A 17341-nucleotide genomic window follows, 5' to 3' on the forward strand; every position below is an offset into this window, starting at 1 on the left:
AAGGTCTGTTTTACTTTCCAACTTGTCCGGTGTGTTCCTTCCCGGGTGTTCTTTGCTGCAGTCAGCTCCTCGGAGCGTTTGGTAAGGCCCTCGGTCTTACAATTTCTCCCAGCAAAATACACTTTGTCAGACTTTAGCCCAGTGCTCTCACCCGCCGCCTGACTCACTCAGCCACGAGGCCCCCCTCGCTCCTGCACATCTGGCCTCTTTGGCCTCTAATCTTCCTAGGCTCAGCTCTGCCCAGTGCCACAAGCTGCTCCTCTCTGCTCCTTGTTTTCCAGGTTGTCTTTTGTGTAGTCTCTGACAGAAAGATGACATTACCATCTGGGGCATGTTAACAAATAAGATATAAATAAGACTTCATTTCAGTTACCTCTCTCAGTTATTGAAATAATTTATTATAGCACACTGCCTTTTTTCACTGCTTTTTTCTAAATTATCTATGTCCAACCTATGGATCAAGGACCATCAAGTTCCTTGTTAAGAATTCCTGTCCTTCAAAAAAAAAAAGAATTGCTGTCCTTTAGCCAGGTGTGGTGGCACATGCCTGTAATCCCAGCACTTAGGAGGCAGAGGCAAGAGGATCACTGCAAGTTTGAAGCCAGCCTAGGTTACATAGTGAAATCCTGTCTCAAAAAAAAAAAAAGAATTCTTGTCCCAGGATGACATCCTCCCAAGAAAAAAGAAATTGATTCAGGTAGCCTGGGATCTTTTTTGTTGCTGTTTGTTGGGTGGGGTGGGGTGGGGTTGCAAGATTAGGGGTCCGGGATTTAGCTCAGTGGTGCTACTCTTGTCTTGCAGGCACAAGGTCCTGAGTTCGATTCCCAGTACCACACATACACAGATTAGGGACTGAGCAGGTGTTGGAGACCAGCCACAATATGTATAGACTGGTGGGGGCCAAACTACAGGCCCCACAGTCACGAGCAGAGACTGACTCCCTTCAGGAATAGGGACGTTTTTGTGGAAGGCTGCAGGCTTCCTAGCTGGGTGGGACATAATCCTGTAACCCCAGGCTCCTGAGGCAGCATAACACCTGCTGAGGACCACACAAAGAAATCGAGGACCACACAAAGAAAACAAGTACCCTGTGCCCACTTTGGCAGCACATATACTAGAAAGCAAGTACCCAGATATGGGAAAGGACCTTAACTTGTTTCTTTTGTGATGCTAAATTTGTTCCTCCTTCTTCTACTTGGTCCTTTCTTCAGTCTCTGTCTAAGTACGCCTACCCCTCCCCCTGCGCTTCTCACTGGCTAAGAAAAGTGGGCCAAGCAGAAGAGGTTTTGTCTTTTGCCCATTCTGAGGCACTGACTTCCTGGTCTCCCTGTACCTGCAAATTTGTCTCTGTCCTTCTTTATCCCTTGTCGTACCCCCCTGAGCAGGCAACCGAGGGTCTGATCGGGGCTCAGTAACTGGCACCCAAAACGGGGACTTAAATTGAGGCCTGAGAGAGAGGACCCACCGGAGTGGGGCAGAGGAATAGGAGGTGAGAAGGGACTCCGAGGGGCGAGGTTGGAGACATCCAAGAGAAAGTAGAAGGTAAGCTCTCAGCACCTTGGATAGTTTTCTAGCCAGCCGGGATAATGGGGCAGAATTTGTCAGTAGAACAAAAATATGTAAAATTACTGCACAAGTTTGCTGAAACAAGCTGGAACTCAAGTTAGTTCCCACACATTAGCAAAAATGTTACAAGACATTGTGAAGCATAATCCATGCTTTCTTCCGGGGGGAACATTGGCTATTAATAATTGGGATAAGGTGGGTGAAAACTTAAAAATAGCCCATACTCGAGGGGAACAGATCTCTCTGGAGATCTTTTCAGCATGGAGTTTGGCTCAATCTGCTTTGGGCCGATTGAGTGCAGTGGCACCAGATGCTTCTGCTCATGTTTCAGAGAAAGAAGAATCATATAAGGGCAAAGGAAAATTGGCCACACCTCCCCCTCTGCCAGGGGAAGACCCCAAGGCTGAACAGGTAAATAGGGAAACCCCCTGGCCTGAGTGGCCCACCTACCTAGGCCAAAAACATGGGCCTCCGTGTATATCTAAATACCAACAGCTTATACAGGAGGCTGCCATGATGGGAGATACTGGGCCATGCTGCTTCCCAGATAATACAATAATCTTGATAATCCAGAAGAGGTAATGTGCTAACAGCAGGCAACTGAACACAAACTTCATAAAGAACTAAAGCAGAGTGTCATAAATAATGGAGTTCAGGCACCTTTCACTCTGGGAATTTTAGACTCTGTCCTGGGAGCCATACACTTGGTTCCACAGGATGTTAGGCATCTTGCCCGTTCCTGTCTGTCACCTCACCAGTATCTTCATTTTAATGTTCAATTATAAGAACCTGCAGCTGAACAGGCAGTCAGAAATAGGCAGGGAAACAGCTGATTTTACTGAGGAAATGCTGTTAGAGACAGGAGTTTTCGTGGATGTGGAGCTACAGTTAGCCTTACCTTAGTGAAGTTTGTGAACAAATAAGCTTGCTGATGAAAAGATCATGGGCCACTGTCCCTGAGGACAGGACAGCCGTTCAGTCCTTCTTGCATATTCTGCAGGGTTCTACAGAACCATACACACAATTTATTGATAGGTTACAAGTAGTCCACAGACAGGTCCCTCATGCACAGGCAGCAGACGTGCTTATTCTTCATTTCATGATAATGCTAATCAGAACTGCAAACAGGCTTCAGCTCCCTCAAGGCTACAAAACATTTGACCAATTATGTTAAAGCCTGTCAAGACATAGGCACCGAAACTTCTAAGAGTTCAATGCTGGCACAAGCCATGTTGAGCCTTACAAAGGAAATAAAAAATAATAATAATGTCAAATGTTTTAATTCTGGAAAAATGGGACATCTCTGTAAGCAGTGTACTGCTCCTGTTCTAAGAGGAGATTCCGCTGTCTCTGCCAACCCTGGTTGTAACAACCCCTCCAGGGAAGACACAAAACCGGCCCCAGTCTGTGCCCTTGCTGTGAGAAAGGCAATCACTGGGCAAGACATTGTCACTCCAAATATCATAAAGATGGTACCCCTCTGGCTGGAAAGGGGCACCGGGCCCAGTCCCGAGCCCTCCCCCCCAAATAATAGGCACGACTCTCCCTTTGAATCAGAACCTCAAACAAATTTATCCAGTGCAAACTCACCAACAGACGTGGGTCCCGGGAGGTACACTGTATCACTCACTCATGGAACTCCGGGGAGCATGGGATTAGGTCTCCCTGTGCCCAGATAGTAACACTTGTCCGGGGAGATAAGCCTGTAAAGACACCCACTGGAATTTGGGCTCCACCACCACAGGGCACCATAGGATTAATTATAGGGGAAGTTAGTCTAAATTTACACGGTATAACCATAATGCCTGGAGTAATTGATTCTGATTATGAGGAAGAAATTTAAGTTGTTGCTCAGTCTATGGACACTGTCAGTTACTTAACTAGGTGAGGGAAGAATTTGTGAGCAGGTATCAAGGATGAACAGCCCCACCTTGTGTCAGCACTTTGTAAGCTAGCTGCACTAAGGATTTTCAACACATTATTTTAACCTCTGGACTCTCGGCCCAAAGATCAGAAATAACAGCTTTTTCAATATATTAAAGCTGACCCCTGTAAATATTGTTAATGATTCAGCCTACGCACTATTTCTTACTCAACAACTAGAAAGTGCTACTTTTGAAGGCTGTTTAATCTATTTCGTAGATTGCAGCAAGTGATCCAAAGTCACTCTGATCCTTTTGTTTTGGGGGGGGGGGGGTGGTACCGGGGATCGAACTTGGGACCTTGCGCTTTCGAGGCAGGTGCTGAAACCACTGAGCTAAATCCCCAGCCCCACTCTGCTCCTTTTTATATCAGACATATTAGATCCCATTCTAATTTAACCAGGACTGTTAGCATATGGCAAACAGGCTGATTCTTCAGTAGCCTGTGCTACTTCTTTGGCTTTGGCAGGACAATCAAATTCTATCCTCACCAAAACAGTAAACCCTTAACAAAACAATTTCAATTATCCCATTCATAAGCTAGAAAAATTGCCTTGTCTGTCCTACTTGTCAACACATCCCACAGCCTGTCCCTCCTAAAGGATGTAACCCTAGGGGCTTACACAAAATGAAATTTGGCAAATAGATATTACTCATATTTCATCATTTGGACAATTACAATATGTCCATGCAGTTATAGATACTTATTCTCATATGATTCTAAAGAGTAGAGATTTGCTCTGGAAAAGCTCTTGGTTTTAATTGTCTTTCTGCACCTGAGATGGTTAGGATTTAGTTCCTGTGCCATACTTAGGGTCACTCTTCTGTCCTCTCTCCACTGCCCTGCTTCTAAAAAATAACAGTTTTCAAGTGGTTCTGCCACCTGCCTCACAAGTGCAAGGTCCTGAGTTCGATCCCCAGTACCAAATAAAAATTAAAATTAAAAAAATAAAAGCTTTCAACAGTGTTTGGTTCAAGGCAATTCTCTCCTCTGTGACTGCTAGATTTGGGGACCAAGCTTCTAGAACGGTGAGTTTCCTTTCTCTGGGACCCTTCCATAGTGAAACTGACCTTCACTTATCTCTGGCCCATATTCAAAAAAAACGGTCCAGATTTAATCCTAAAACTCTCAAAAGACAGTTTTAGTCCAAGTTTATCTACCTTTTAGTCCTTAGGCAAAATTAGAGATTAACTCCTCTTCCCTCCCTCCTCAAAAATAATGCTGCTTGGTTTTTATAGCACAGGACAGACTGATTTTTTTTTTTTTTGGTACCAGGGATCGAACTCGGAGCCTTGGGCTTGCACAGCAGGAGGTGAAACCACTGAGCTAAATCCCTGGCAACAGACTGATTTTTATAACACAGATAAGTTCATTGATAGAATGAGGCATTCCTAGAGAACTTTATGAGTTTAACAACAGTTTTAAACAAAAAAATAGGTATTAAAGAATAGACACAGCCCCAGTCCCCAGAGGACTGCCTCTCGTGTCATGATTTCTCTCCAGAACATCTTGCTAGGGTGGTCACTATTATCAGAGATATGCTAACTGAGGCTCTAAAAAATAAAGACCTAAAGCTAAGTATAGTTCAAGAGTTACAGGCAAAATGAAAAAAACTGTCATAGGTAGGCATCTACAGCAGGACAGGTTAGAACTCTGACAGGCCTTTGCCCACTGTTTAAAATGCACACTTAGCTCCAATGGGTGCCTCCTAGTCTCTTTCTTCACCCAGACCTGGCTCATGCACCCACCCCTAGAAATGGTTAAAATTACCTTTTAACAGTCTGCCCCTCTAGAGGGAACAATTACATGTGGCTCTCAAAACAGCAGTTTTGGCTATCAGCTGTGACTATCCAACAACTATGGCTATCAAAGCAACAGTGAGAAGCCCATATGGCTAGATATGCCAATCAGACAAACTGCCAGCTGAGGGCCCATTTTTAAAAATGTTTTTGCTTTCACAGGTGTAAAAGTTTTTTTTTCTTCTTATACTTATTATAAGAGATCTCTGTTAATTGACCTACAAAAGTTCTGGAACTTATAGTTACAAATCTAAAAACTATGAAAGGGTTATTATAATTTGATTTGGCCAAATACATCTGAGTACACTGGTTTTTAAACAAATTGCGTTTGTTTTTTAAACAAATTGTGTATTCATCGGTTTGTCCAATCTGTCTTACAGCTATTTTGTTTGAGCTCAACAATTTTTTCTCTTTTTTTTTTGGATTTTTTCATCTTTCTGCTTAGACTTTTTTTTATTATTAAATTTTATTCTTTCCCATTCCCCACTCAAACCCCCTCCCCTCCCTATCTACAAAAACTTTGCTTTCATTTTTTTCTTTCTATATTCACTTTTTTTCTTTTCTTTCTCCCTCCCTTCTCCATTGTTCCCCTTCACATTTGAACACTTTCCTCCCATTTCCCAACATCCATTATACATCTCACTCTTTATTTCCACTTTTGGGCCTTTTTGGATTTTTAAAATATTGCTTATAATCTAAGTTGGCTTATAGATAAATGTCATTAAAGTTAAAGACATACTTCCCCCTAGTTTGCCAGCTGATCAAAATGATGTCAAGACTGGTTTTATAAATACAATACATATTGTCGGTGTATATAACTCAGGAATCTTTCATTGGTCAAAAAGAATGCATTAATTGTTACAACGTTGTTCTCATACATCATCTACACATTTGTTAAAATGATTAAATGGGGACCCTTAGGCTTAGGGAAACTGCTGGACAGGACTCCCCTTGGTAACTAAGGGTAGCCACTGCCTAGAAATATTTCTCCAGCCTTTGTTCACAAAGCAGACACCAATAATTTCCATAGCCTTATGGGAACTATACCCCAATAAATATTGCTAAACATATTATTGTGATATATTTACATTGGTCATCATCAAAAGGCAATTTTTTTTTGGTACTGGGGATTGAACTCAGGACCTTGCACTTACAAGGCAGGTGCAGTGCCACTGAGCTAAATCCTCTGCCCTAAAAGATACTCTTGATACAAAACTAAATTAAGGGATGAAGGGCTTCATATAACTGATACTCATTATAGATAATTTCAGTGTACTAAATGTATTCATGCCTTCTGGGTGTGCAGGTCTTCTAACATTGTTTATGGTAATAACCTTTTGGACTCAGGTATCTGCCTTTGTCTTGTGCTCCAGCTACTTGTGATAAGAGGTAAATATCAAGCCAGCACTAGATCACCAGTTAAATAATAGTTTCTTTTATATGATGTGTATGTTATATGTGTCACTGCATTTAGAGATGCTCAAGCACCAAACGATGTCACACACTAAAATTAGAGGTTAGATATTATAAACTTCTAAGGTACATTTATGGGCCGGTACATTCACTTTAGATATCATCCTAATAAAGGATAACAAATTAGGTGAGAGTTTTCTTCGTGTCATTTAACGTCTTGCAAGCAGATGAAGGTGTTTGACAACAAGATTATTCTACACTAAAATAGACATTTAAGTGTTTTACAATGATGTCATCAGGATTGTCATACTAAAATACTATATGTGGCTCCTGATCTCATGTTTTCTCTATAAAACTATATAACTGTTGTCTGTTAACCTTCTACAGGGATTCAACTACTAGAACAACCATGGTTGATAAAAATAACAGTCCTCTAACTATGCTGTATATTTCAAAAATGCTTAATGTCCAGACAAAATTATAATAGTTAAGCCCACTGCTCCTACTGGACTAGTAATGTCACTGATCTTCTCTTCTAGTGTTCAACAACTAAAGTTTGGAGACCAAAACTAGAAAGATAATTGGGCTAAGAGGACAGCCAATATTGTGCCTCTGGCCCCTCAAGGTCACCAAAGATTCAAGATATGAAGGAACCTTTTCTACTGGATCCTACATCTTTGGTAAGTCACTCAACTCCCTGGCCAGGGAGATTGCTGGACACCAAATCAACAAATGTACTGTGTGCCAAAGGAAGGTCACCAAGACAGAAGTCTCCCATGCTTTCACTGAAAGCAACATGGTTAAGCAACGCTGTGACCTATCCTGATGGCTGACAGACAGAGGGGCTGAGAGACTCTATGCATGGTTCCAAAGTAATGCCTGAGGAGACTTAACTGACCTTGATAGATAGCAAGAGGTTCATATTGATTGACACAGGTCTCATTTTAACTTGGTCTTAAACATCCAGTAGAAAAGTATTGCTGAAGATATTAAGAAGTCAAGGCCATAATAATAAAGCTAGATATAAAAAAGGGGCTCTAATCACCGACCCCTTCTGACAGTTTCCAGCTACACAGGTAGCTGACCATTGTTATGGGTCATTAAAAAACTACAGCAAAATGTATAAAAGCTTAACAAGAGTTTTTAAATGCCTTAGCTAAAATTGTCCCTCAGATTGTTTCTGTCTTCTTACAGCTAAAGCTAGAGAGATGTTTGACAAAATGTCGGACTTACAGATAACCTCCATCAGTAAAAGGCGTCTAAGAGCCAGCAGGTTACAATCACTATTCCAGTCCATTAAGAATAGTTTCTTGGGCTGGGGATTTAGCTCAGTGGTTTTGCCACCTGCTGCACAGGTGCAAGGACCTGAGTTTGACCCCCAGTACCAAAAACAAAACAAAACAAAACAAACAAACAAAAAAGAATAGTTTCTAAATGTGGCTCTTTCCCCAAACTGCCTTTCCATTCTAGTCCTCATGTTTGATTATACTTGCTCTAATTTCTTGAAAAATGTGTTTATTATTGCCTAGAGACTATCAAACACTGAGCGATCATGCAGATGGAACCAACAACAAATGTGCTTGATTCCTTTTACTGGGACCCACTAGATTGACCTTATAAAGAAAGTTCATAACTGCTAAACGATGAAATGACTTCTATCTGAGGCCCATTAGATTAGCTCTCTGGGCCAGGGATTTAACTCAGTGGTTCCACCGCCTGCCTCTCAAGCTAAGGACTGGAGTTTCGATCCCCAGTATTGAAAAAAAAAAAAAACAGAAAGATTAGCTCTCTGGAGAGGCCTCTGACTGCGGTCTCCCCCACATCGCCCCTTCTCCACTCAAAGCAGTTGGGTGGAAACTACGCCCTCTCTGCCCTAACCACAGTTAGGGATACTTCTTCAGAGGGGGGACTATTGCAGACAGCTAAGTTAGTTAGAAAATATTATAAGGCAGTTGGGCAGGGCTGGGCCCTCAGCATAGAAAACAACTGAGGCACATTCGCTAAAGGTTAACATTAAAAAGAAACTACTACACCCACATACTTCCCCAGAGATGAATAGGGATGAATAGCAGTGATTGATGTTCTATTAATAGACATCAATCATCATAATTTGGGACCAAAATATCCCTAGCTACCCCATTCCTTTTGGGAAATCCATGTACACTTCCCCATTTGATCTCCATTTAATCAATATTACCTGGAAAACTGTACCGTAATCTTATTGGTTGATCGTGATTTTGTTCTACCTCATGCCCACCTTGTGATTTTTCCATTGGATCTTATAGTTTTGTCCCACTTTGTACCTGCCTCATCTCATGTCTTTGCCCCATAAAACACCTTTGAGAAGCAATGTGAGTGAGCAACCTACATTCTGGTCCCTCTTCTGTCTCTCTTAGACAGAAGCTATCTTTCAATAAATTCTTCATATTCTTTGTTGTTTTTTGGTACCAAGGATCGAACTCAGGTCCTTGCACTTGCGAGGCAGGCAGTGGAACCACTGAGCTAAATCCCCAGCCCTATTCTTCCTATTCTTAACCTCTGTTGTTCCTAGATCTCATTCTTAGATTTTAGAGAACACAAACTCAGGTTTTAGATATCTAGCAGGTTGGAAGTTACAATGTTTCCCTTATATTATTTGGATTACCTGGTGCCCTATATCAACATGGGCAGACCTCCCCGCACACTAAGATTTATGATCAATTGGATTGGGCACCCAGCCCTTTAGTGGCCTGTAAAAATATGAATTCAAGGGCCTGGGATTTAGCTCAATGGTTCTGCCTCCCGCCTCAAAAGCACAAGGTCCCAAGTTCAATCCCCGGTACCAAAAAAAATTTAAAACTTTTTCTTTTTAAATATGTATATATAGGACCGGGGATTTAGCTTAGTGGTTTTGCTGCCTGCTGTGCAAATGCAAGGACCCAAGTTCAATCCCCGGTACCATAAATAAATAAATAAAATATGTATGTGTGTGTATATATATGTGTGTGTGTGTGTATGTATATATATATATATGTGTGTGTGTGTATATATATGAATTCTAAAGCCACTTTAAATTATACCTCTCATTTGACCCAGCTATTCCCCTTCCTGGTTATCTTCATGAAAGAGTTAAAAGCATCATAACAGTAATATATGCACAACCATGTTTATAGCAGCACAGTTTGTAATAGCTAAACCTTGGAAATAGCCCAAAAGCCCATCAGCTGGAGACTGGATAAAGAAGATGTGGGGTTTTTTTAATAAAATGGAGTATTTCTCAGCCATAAAAAAGAGCTTCAGATATTTTAGCTAAATGGATGGACCTTGAGACTATATTAAGTGAAATAAGTCAGACACAGATGTTTAAATATTACTTTGTTTCTCTGGTGTGAGAAACCAAAAGTGGAAATAATAAATATATCATATATATCATATATAATATAATATATAGTATATAATAAATATTGGGAAATGGGAAGAAAATGTTCAAATGGGAAGGGAAACAAGGGAGGAGGGAGGGAGAAAGGAAGGGACAAGGGAAAAAAGTGAAAATAAAAGGAAAAAATGTAAACAAAGCTTTTGTACATAAGGGAGGGGGAATGGCATAAAATAAAATCTATTTTAAAATTTAACATAGGTGGGGGCCTAGACCTCAGCCGCAGGCAGGAGGGCGACCCTCTTCCATCCCTCTTTGCCTCCACAGCTGTCTCCCCATGGCTGCCCCAGGTCCCGCTACCTTCGGATGTCGCCCCAGTGCCGGATTCAACACGGAAGCTCCTTCTGGAGTGGAGACCCAGTCAGTCCCGAGTACCTCTCGGCCCTGCGCGGCGCCTGGGCTCTGAGCCTGGTGCAGCGGAGCCGCCAACAAGCAGCGGGCGGCGGCCAGGACGAGGACAATGCGCAGAGCCGCGGCGACTATCAGGACGACGACAAAGGCGACTCCAAGGAAACGCGGGGGACCCTGATGGAGGAGGTGCTCCTGTTGGGCCTCAAGGACCGAGGGGCTACACATCTTTTTGGAATGACCGTATATCGTCTGGATTATGTGGCTGTATGTTGATTGAAATGGCATTGAGAGGAAGGTTACAACCAAAGGCTTGTGGAATGAGATGTAAAAGTCTTTTGACAAGAAAGTTTGAAGCTCCAACAGGGGACGTTCTTCTTGATGAAGCTCTGAAGCACGTTAAGGAGAGGCAGCCTCCAGAAACAGTCCAGAGCTGGATTGAATTACTTAGTGGTGAGACATGAGACATGGAATCCATTAAAATTGCATTATCAGAGCCGGGGATTTAGCTCAGTGGTTTCGCCGCCTGCTGGGCAAGCGCAAGGACCCGAGTTGGATCCCCGGTACCAAAAAAAAAAAAAAAAAAAAATTGCATTATCAGTTAAGAAATGTGCGCAAACAATTAGCTAAAAATCTGTTAGAGAAAGTTGTACTAACAACAGAGAAACAGAATTTCTACTTTTTGACATGACGACACATCCTCTCACCAACAGCATTAAACAGCGCCTTGTCAAGAAGGTATAAGAAGCTGTTCCTGACAAATGGGTGAATGACCCGCATCGCATGGACAAGCACTTGCTGGCCCTCATTTATCTAGCCCATGCTTCGGATGTCCTGGAGAATGCATTTGCTCCTCTTCTGGATGAGCTGTATGATTTAGCCACCAAGAGAGTGCGACAGCTTCTGGACTTGGACCCAGAGGCAGAATGTCTGAAGGCCAACACCAAGGAGGTTCTGTGAGCGGTGGTGGTGGCATTCACCAAGTAAGTGTCAGAATAAAATGTTTCCTTTCTCTCTATTGACTTCTGGGTTTCTGCAGTTTGTACTTCCCACACTATAATTGGCTTTTATGAAATGGTGGGTGGCTTTTTCTTTTCTGTATGTATGCAGGGTTCTGCTGGTACGAGAGGCCTTCCTCTTTCTGTTCTTAACAAATTTTACCGCCATATTGGCATTCCATTCCCCCTTGCCATTCTCACTGTTACCTGTTTTGGGTTTCTGGTATACTTTCACTTTCAAAGTACCTCCAGTCACCCCACATGCACAGCTTCTGGATTAACTCAGCTTGAGTTTTCCCTCCTGTGCGTGTACATTAGCATTCTGCCTATAATTCAGACAGAAGTAACAATAAAGCCTTCAACTCACCAAATGTAAGTATTTGTATCTATTAGGACATTTTATACATAGACTTCAGTTGAGATGTATACTTAGCAAAATTATTTTTAAATTAAAACAGCACAATAAATACTTAATATAAAATGCCCCCTGGATTTTGCTTCCCATGTAAATCTATTGTATTAATACAATTGTTATAATTTTAGCTATTCAGTCAGAGAGGTCCAGTTGTTTCACAAAGCCAGTTTGGGATGGGCTGCATTCCAGTTATGCTGTATATAGTTTGAATTATATATAAATTGCTCCTTCTGGCCACCCCTGCCCCATCTTAGTATTTTGCAAGATTTAGTTAGTTATGCACCTGGTGCCCCCTCACATTTGCTCCAGTCATTATTAATTGGTAGCAGAATAGATCTCTCATAGGAGGAGACAGAAAAGATGAGTATCTAATTGGTTGCAGGATTTTTTTGAGCTGTGCCACTCATGGTACTCTTTGCCTATGCATTTCTGGATTTTTCTTATTTTGCCTTAACAGTTTTTGTGATTTCCATAGGAAAGAGGCTTGTGACCAGTACTAATCTTGAGTACAGTTTTTCCTTCTGTCCACAAGTAAATTAATGCCTGCTCTGAAGAGTCATTTTTATACTTTGTTGAAGAAAAAAATAAAATGTCCTCGCACATGTTGCATGTAAATTGGTAGCAAGTAATGACTACAACTCATGATTAAGAAATTTGTAACAGAAAGCTCTGCTATGTTTTAATTTTTTATATACAATTATGGTAATTAGCACATTGTAAGATTATAAGGCTTTGCTTTTTAAATTTATTTTTACTATTTCTTTAACACTGTTTATCATACCACCGTTGGTTTCATAATGCAAATAATATACATTGAACAAATTAAATGTCCAATTTTTTATTACCATAGTTATGTCAGTAGTGGGGCTTTTGGGTATTTAGGAATTCTTTTTTGGTTAACATTCAAAGCAAAAGTACTAGACTGGTGTATAACTCTAGAGTTGAATTTTAAGGAATTCCCTAATATGTATACTATCCTTTTATTTGAAGTAATAAATAAACTCTGATCTTGAAAGTGCCTGAATCAGAAAAAAAAATTAAAAATAAACCCGGGCGTGGTGACACACACCTGTAATCCCAGCACTCAGGAGGCTAAGGCAGGAGGATCACCATGAGTTCGAGGCCAGCCTGGGGTACATAGTGACTTCAGGGCCAGCCTGAACTACAAAGAGAAACCCTCCCTCAAACCCCTCCAAAAAAATAAAAATATATACCTCTCTTTTTATACATTCACGCCTGTGTGTTGAATATAGAGCCTTACAATCCAATTAGTGTCTTCTGACCCATCCTCAGTTCTGGATGGCATGTGATAAAGAGCAATTTGTCTTTTTAGGACAGGGCTCAATTAACGTATCTGGGGAACAGATTGATTCCTCTGCCCCTGGTGTGTCTCCATGTGTAAGTACTACACCTTGGATCAGTTCATGTGAAAATTCTCCTCTGCCATGGACTGCTTGTCAAGGAGAAAGAGGTCAAAAAATGTACATGGGAGGGGCTGGGGATTTAGCTCAGTGGTGCTGGGACTTGTCTCACAAGCACAAGGTCCTGAGTTTGATCCACAGTACCACAAAAAAAGCAATGTATATGGGTCAATTTGAGTTTTATTGATTGGGGCACCTGGGGATAAATAGAACAGATAATGCAAAATGCCATGAGATATCATGAGAACAAATTAATGCTTCAGCTAAACAAACCCTTCCAGAGGGACAGTTGGCACGGGGAGGAGCAGGTTTTGGTGCCCCTGTGCTACAGGCTATTATTAATGACAAGCCTGGGCCTATACAGAAGATAATTAGAAACTAGCCTTACCTTGTTATATAGGAAAAATATGGCAAGGGTACATAATTAGGCCCTCCTCAGGTACCACCACTACTTTTCTAGAAAAGAATAAGGTAGCTAAGGTCTCCATATGTGCTTATAAGCCATATGTTTTCCTTTATGGCACAGGAGAATAGAATTTGACCTCATTTACTTGTAAAGAATGCATTCTAAGTCATTGTGTGCCAGTCGGGACCTTAGTAAACAAAACCTTATTAGTCCTGGGGTACATGCCTAGAGTATGGACACCCGTTAATCTTACCGAGCCTTGGTCCAACACTCCTGTGATGCATGTTATACAATCCCTAATTTACCACTTTGTGCATAGGATAAAGAGAATGATAGGTTTAATTATTGCAGGAATAGCTTCATTGGTGCTGTTGATCTCCAGTATAGCTCTTTCCTCTGTTGCTCTTGCTCATTCTATTCAAACAGTTCATTTTATAGTCAATTGGATGAAAACTACAGATGAGGCCTAGAAAATACAGCATTCTGTCGATGCAAAGTTGCAATCTCAAATTAATATTCTAAAAACTACCATAATGTAGAGGGGTGACCAGATAGAGGGCTTGCAATTACAAGGCCTCAAATGTCATTTTAATACTACTCAATTTTGCATAATTCCCTTGCCTTATAATCGATCAGCTCATTCATGGGAACACATAAAAAGGCATATCCAAAGAGCCATGCATCAAAGCATAACTTTAGATTTAGAAGCTCTACAAAAGGAGGTACTTTTATGTCTCAACATACTCAAAATTTTGATACCCAAATTAAAGATTGGAACAAATTTGTTGACACTCTTTATCAATTTAATCTATAGAACTATCCTAAAGCCCATTTTGGATTTTATACTGGCTTGATTATGTGTTTCTGTCTCATACTTTTACTTATAGTCTGCCACAGGGGAAACCAAACTAGACAATGCCTAGAAACCATTCAGCCTCAAGTCACACTGTTTCTACTGCTGCAACTACAAAAACAAAAGAGAGGAACTGTTGAGGACCAGCCATAATATGTATAGGTCAATGGGGGTCAAATTACAGGCCTAGAAGTCATGAGCCAGACATTGATTTGCTTCAGGAATAGGGAAGTTCTTGTGGAAGGCTGAAGGCTTCCTAGCTGGGTGGGACATAATCCCATAACCCTGGAGCTCCTGAGGCAAGATAACACCTGCTAAGGACAGCACAAAGAAACCAAGTACCCAGATATGGGGAAGGATCTTGTTTCTTTTGTGATGCTAAATTTGTTCTTCCTTCTTCTACTTAGTTCATACTGTACTCACTGTTCCAGGAAAAGTGCATTTACCCCTTCCCTTGCCCTTCTCACTAGCCAGTAAAAGTGGGCCAAGCTAAAGAGGTCTTGTCTTTTACCCAACCTGAGGCACTGACCTCCCAGTCCCCCTGCACCTGCAAATTCGCTTATTTGGGGAGGGGGGTGAAACAGGGTCTCCCTTTGTAGTTCAGGCTGGCCTTGAACTCACTATGTAGCCCAGGCTGGCCTTGAACTTGTGGTGATCCTCCTGCCTCAGCCTCCTGAGTGCTAGGATTACAGCTGTGTGCCATCATGCCCAGCCAACCTCCAAATTTGTCTCTGTCTTTCATTATCCCTCACAGTAGCCTCCTGAGAAGACAACTGAGGGTCTGATTGGTGCTCAGTAAGCAGATGTCCCTTTCCAAAGCCAAGGTGGAATTCCTGTGTCTCCCTTCACAGAGAGAAGGCCAGAAAGAGGGAGAGCCAGAGAGCTTCCAAATATGGGCAGGGCCCCTTCCTCAGTCATGGCCCTGGACAGGACAGATGAAGTTGTCAGGGAGAGAAAGTGCGGTGATATGACTGCCCCCTCTCCACTCTGTTGTCCAGATGTCAGGGGATGAGTGAAGGACCCTAGTTAGCAAGACAGACTCCATATTGCTGCTTGACCCACCTGCCTGCCCTTTAGATGAACTCAGAAGGAGGAAGCTTAGAAACCTCCTCCCCTTAGAAAGTCTCTTTAGAAACAACAATTAATCAACTTTTATTTTACAAATGTTCTAACAGCAGGACATTCGGCTTCTGTACCTTTTGCTTGCTTTGCTAGTTCTATCCCATAGGGGGGCCTAGAAACTGCTGGCCTCAAAGGTGTATATAACATGTTTGTCTGCCCCCAGTCGGGGCTCGAGTCTGATGCTCGGCTCAGGTCCCGCCGGTAATAAATTCCTGTGTGGATTTAGTATCAGTCTCTGGTTGGTTCTCTCTCGCTGGGTCTAACAATGAGCAGACCTCAGTAAGCCCCAGTCAAGATATCCAAATAAGTCCAAGAAAGCCTGATGGAGAGGGTTTCATTGTTTGAGTTTGTCCCTTTTTTTTTCTTTTTTTTTGAGATAGGGTCTCACTCTGTAGTTCAGGCTGGTTTCAAACTTGCAGTGATTTTTCTGCCTCAGCCTCCCAAGTACTGGGATTATAGGGCTGCACCACCACACCTGGCTCTTTCTTTATACCCCCCCACCCTGTACTGGGAATTGAACTCAGGACCTTGCTCTTGCCAGGCAGGCACGCTGCCACTGAACTATATCCCTGGACCTCTTTCTTCATTTTTTTAACTAAAGACAAGGATTACATAACAAATCCATTCCTTTTCCCCTCACACCCTATGTGGTGTCGTCTGTTCACAGGCAACCATCATTGTGCTTAGGTGCATACCTTTCCAGTCAGGATTTCTTCTTGTAAGGTTAAGTATATTTCCATGCATTCATTGCCGTTCTGTTTTTTTTTTAACTATAAATTGCCTCATGAGCTCTTTTGTCCAGTTTGTATTGACTTATCTTTTTCTAGGACAGGCAAAGTGGTGCACACCTGTAATCCCAGCATTCAGGAGGCTGAGGCAGGCGGATAGCCAAGTTTGAGAACAGCCTGGGCCACATATTAAGTTCAAGGCCAGCATGAACTACATAATGAGATCTTGTCTCAAAAAGAAAAAATTATCTTTTTCCTAGAAAATTCGTATATTCTGGATTTTAAAATGTTATTTTAATGTATGTATTAAATGTCTTTCTAAGTTTCTTGTTTTTGTTTATTCTCAGTGGTAGTTTTTAATTATGACACAGGCAAATGTATTAAACTTTTACTAAATTGTGATTTATACATCTGCTGTAAAAAAATCTCTTTCTGGGCCAGGGATGTAGCTCAGTAGTGCCACGCCTGCCTGGCAAGTACAAGGTCCTGAGTTTCATTCCCAGTACTGAAAAAAAAAATATCTTTCTATTACAAAGTCATTGAGATATTTTCCTGTCTTCTCTTCAAGTACTCTGAAAGTTTTATTTTTCACATTCACCTCTATAGTCTAGCCAAGACTTTGTTTGTTTGACTGTTTGTTTTTTCCAGTACCGGGGGATCGAACTCAAGACTTTGCACTTGCCAGGCAGGTGCGGTGCTGCTGAGCTAGACCCCCAGCAAGACTTTTTAATATACAGTGTGAGGAAGGTATCTCATTTTATTTTTCATGTGAATCCATTGTATTGATTCCATTTATTTATTTTTCCAAGTATTTATCGCCTATTGATTTATATTGCCATCTGTGGCAGAATCTAGTTGTTCTTCAGAATCATCTTTCCTTTTTTTCCCATAGTGAAGGAATTTTCTAGCTGGTAACATGGGCACCTGGAATTAA

At 41.6% G+C, this 17341-nt stretch overlaps 1 protein-coding gene and 1 long non-coding RNA gene across 3 annotated transcripts in view; one reads left to right on the forward strand and one right to left on the reverse strand.

The window, feature by feature from the left end:
* Window positions 1-17341, reverse strand: part of LOC147828941 (uncharacterized) — a 37887-nt gene that overhangs the window by 8109 nt on the left and 12437 nt on the right. The window contains exons 3-4 of one of the 2 annotated variants that reach the window (XR_015449845.1): window positions 3157-3269; window positions 2465-2570 (exon numbers count right to left, since the gene is read on the reverse strand). This is a non-coding gene — a long non-coding RNA (uncharacterized LOC147828941). Of the gene's footprint in view, window positions 1-2464; window positions 3270-17341 lie in introns of both variants that reach the window. The other variant, XR_015449844.1, reaches the window with a different exon arrangement.
* On the forward strand, window positions 10180-11486 carry LOC147828942 (Golgi phosphoprotein 3-like B). Its single transcript, XM_087207597.1, has one exon. The coding sequence runs from the start codon at window positions 10423-10425 to the stop codon at window positions 10738-10740; it is 318 nt and encodes a 105-aa protein (XP_087063723.1). The 5' UTR covers window positions 10180-10422; the 3' UTR covers window positions 10741-11486.

Source organism: Heterocephalus glaber, unplaced genomic scaffold, assembly GCF_053883595.1.
Source record: "Heterocephalus glaber isolate CG9 unplaced genomic scaffold, H.glaber_assembly_v1.0 deba00000818, whole genome shotgun sequence".
In the NCBI taxonomy this organism is placed as follows: Eukaryota; Metazoa; Chordata; class Mammalia; order Rodentia; family Bathyergidae; genus Heterocephalus; species Heterocephalus glaber.